This window comes from Diaphorina citri, unplaced genomic scaffold, assembly GCF_000475195.1.
Source record: "Diaphorina citri unplaced genomic scaffold, Diaci psyllid genome assembly version 1.1 scaffold18130, whole genome shotgun sequence".
Classification (NCBI taxonomy): domain Eukaryota; kingdom Metazoa; phylum Arthropoda; class Insecta; order Hemiptera; family Psyllidae; genus Diaphorina; species Diaphorina citri.
In genome coordinates this window covers 1-2,547 of record NW_007395484.1, presented here as the reverse complement: position 1 = coordinate 2,547, position 2,547 = coordinate 1, and the positions used below count along the sequence as shown (strand labels likewise).

Here is a 2,547-nt window from a genome sequence, read left to right as displayed (position 1 = left end):
CCTCTTCCCCCCACTAATTAGTCGCCGCTATCAAGGGTTATCTAAACACCCTGCTATTCTGGAATCGTCGATATAAAGGGAGGGAAAACAAGTTTGGAGAAATTTTTTCAGGAGGTCGGTCTGATTCGAACAGATGAAGGGCAAATTTCCCGAGAAATCGGTCGGTCTAGAGAGAGAGAGGAGAGAGAGAGAGAGGAGAGAAGAGACGAGAGAGTTAGAGTTAGAGAGATCATAGAGAGTTCTTATTGCTTCGTCAGACAAATACTAGTGACTTTCAGTGTTGTTTATGTTGCCTTATGAGTGCCAGAAGGGTATATCATACTAGTGTAATGAGTGTTAGTTCAGGTTGGCCCTTAATTAGAGTGTCCAGGGGTAAGTGGGTATGAGGTTCATACGCAGTGTAAACCCGGAGTGTCCCGGCCATTCCGTCAGGAGCATCGATAAAACAAAATTATACCGATCATAGTTCGAAAAAAAAAAAAACAAAAATACAACAAAAAAAAAAAAAAAAAAAAAAAAAACAAAAACAAAAAAAAAAAAAAACGCGACGGGCGCGGAGCCCAGCCTGTAAACCACTACTAGGTCCCAGCCCTAACTAAAGAACGACTGTATGGTGCCACAGCCCAAACCTTGGCCCCGTGTCAGACTCCTTGTCCGAAGGGTGAGGGGTCCATCGGGTAGACCTTTTTACCTCACCTTTACATTATTCTTTAAGGAAGTAATTCCAGTGCTCCTCAACCTGTGGACCAGGCTACAAGTCCCGCACAGTACGCTGTAGCTCCCAACAGGAAGACGACTGTGCCCCTCATGAGAAACCTCCTAACCAGGTGCCCTGTGATAGTGGCCCATGTCAATCCTTCACCTGGTTAGCTACAGAGTGGAGTGAACAGGTAAAAAAGGAGGAAAACAGGAAAAAAAAAGTACCTTAGAAACGCTGAAATGCCAGACTAGCTGGCTTGGAGGGTAGCTTGTCTGTCTTGTAAGCGCCAGGTCGCGGGTTCGATTCCCGCCCGGGGCGGATTTTATCCTGACCAGATAAGGTTTGTTCTCGGAACGGCTGGCTTTCTCCTATCCTGTCTTCCTTCTCGCTTCGATTTCGGGACGATAAGACCTTAGCAGTTACAGTTCCCTTTATCAAACCTCCTAAAAAAAAGTTGGTGTCACAAAACTACCCCAACCTACCCCAAAATAAATTGAAATTTTAATTACCAACTCACTTACTGCTCAGCTTTCATAGATCGCCATTCGCTTCTGTCTAACGCGATGTTCCCCCATTCGTTCTTGTCTATGGATTGGATGATGGATTTTATTCCATCCTCCCATTTCAATATGGGTCTTCCGACTGATCGCGGTCCTGCCATAATTCCTATTCCTACGTAATAATATATGTTTCAGTGTTCAGAAGAGTGCGGTACGGGCCTACAAACCCGCCAGGTCCACTGTACAGCCGGCCCTGATAAGGAACATCTCTGCGATGTACAGGCCCGGCCTGTTACACTCCGGCCCTGCTCTAGTGACAAGGACTGCGGGGGCAAGTGGTTCACCGGGCCCTGGTCTCAGGTGAGAAATAAAGAGGTGCCTGACACAAGAAAATTAAAAGGAATAAACCTCATAAGTAGTTAAATGAACTGTAGACTCTAGAACATGAAAAAGTAGATATTAAGATCATGGTAAAACTGATTAAAAAGAAAGAAAAAAAAAGAGTCGAAGCTACATTAGGTAGGTACATTACATTGCGAGCCTTCAAAAGTCCGAGTGAGGCAGAAAAATCAAATTGGACAAAGCGTTCGGGATTTATAATGAAACAATACAGAAAAGCTCCAGTTAAAAATATTAGAAATTTGGAATTCACTTCGTCCTTTCATGGCCGGACAAAAATCTGAGTTTGAACTTGGTTTAGATTGAACTCTTGACTTGGATTAAGAAATCTGATTGGCTAAAAAGTTTGAAATCAACCAATCAGATTCCTTAATCCAAGACTTGAAATTGAGAAACTCTGATCGTTGTCCTGGCCATCAATCATGTTATTCTTCCAGTGTTCAGAGCCATGCGGTCACGGCAAGCAGTCCCGTCAAGCCGTATGCGTCAGGAGAGTTCGTAACGAATACGTCATGGCTGCTGACTCATATTGTGTGACGTCAGAGCGACCACTGACTCAACAATCCTGTATGCTGACTCAGTGTCCTCGCTGGTATGCGGGAGAGTGGTCACCGGTAAGTATTGTGTATTGGGTTCGATTCCTGCACGGGGCGGATTTTATCCTAAACAGATAGGGTTCGTTCTCGGAACGGCTGGCTTTTTCCTATCCTATCTTTCTTCTCCCTTCGCTTTTGGGACGATTGGAAAAAAGAAAGAGCTAACGAAGGGACAAGTACTCTGACTGTTATAGTTCCCTCTGTAAATAGCTCATAGCTACCCTCTTCAATACTTTGTACCCGCTGTTTTCAGTGTTCGATGCCGTGTGACACTGGGGTACAGAAGAGGGAGGTCCAGTGTTTGGATGGAGAGGAGCAGCCCTCACAAGGATGTACTGAACAAACCAAACCT

At 44.8% G+C, this 2,547-nt stretch overlaps 1 protein-coding gene across 1 annotated transcript in view; it reads left to right on the top strand.

Moving 5' to 3' along the window:
- LOC103523253 (thrombospondin type-1 domain-containing protein 4-like) overlaps positions 1 to 2,544 on the top strand; it is a gene marked incomplete at both ends in the record, with an annotated part of 10,070 nt that extends 7,526 nt beyond the window's left edge. The window contains 4 exons of the mRNA XM_008488314.2: positions 729 to 890; positions 1,396 to 1,560; positions 2,037 to 2,213; positions 2,449 to 2,544. Of these exons, the coding sequence (XP_008486536.2) occupies positions 729 to 890; positions 1,396 to 1,560; positions 2,037 to 2,213; positions 2,449 to 2,544 (600 nt within the window). The remainder of the gene's footprint in view (positions 1 to 728; positions 891 to 1,395; positions 1,561 to 2,036; positions 2,214 to 2,448) is intronic.
- Positions 2,545 to 2,547: the final 3 nt, after the last annotated feature.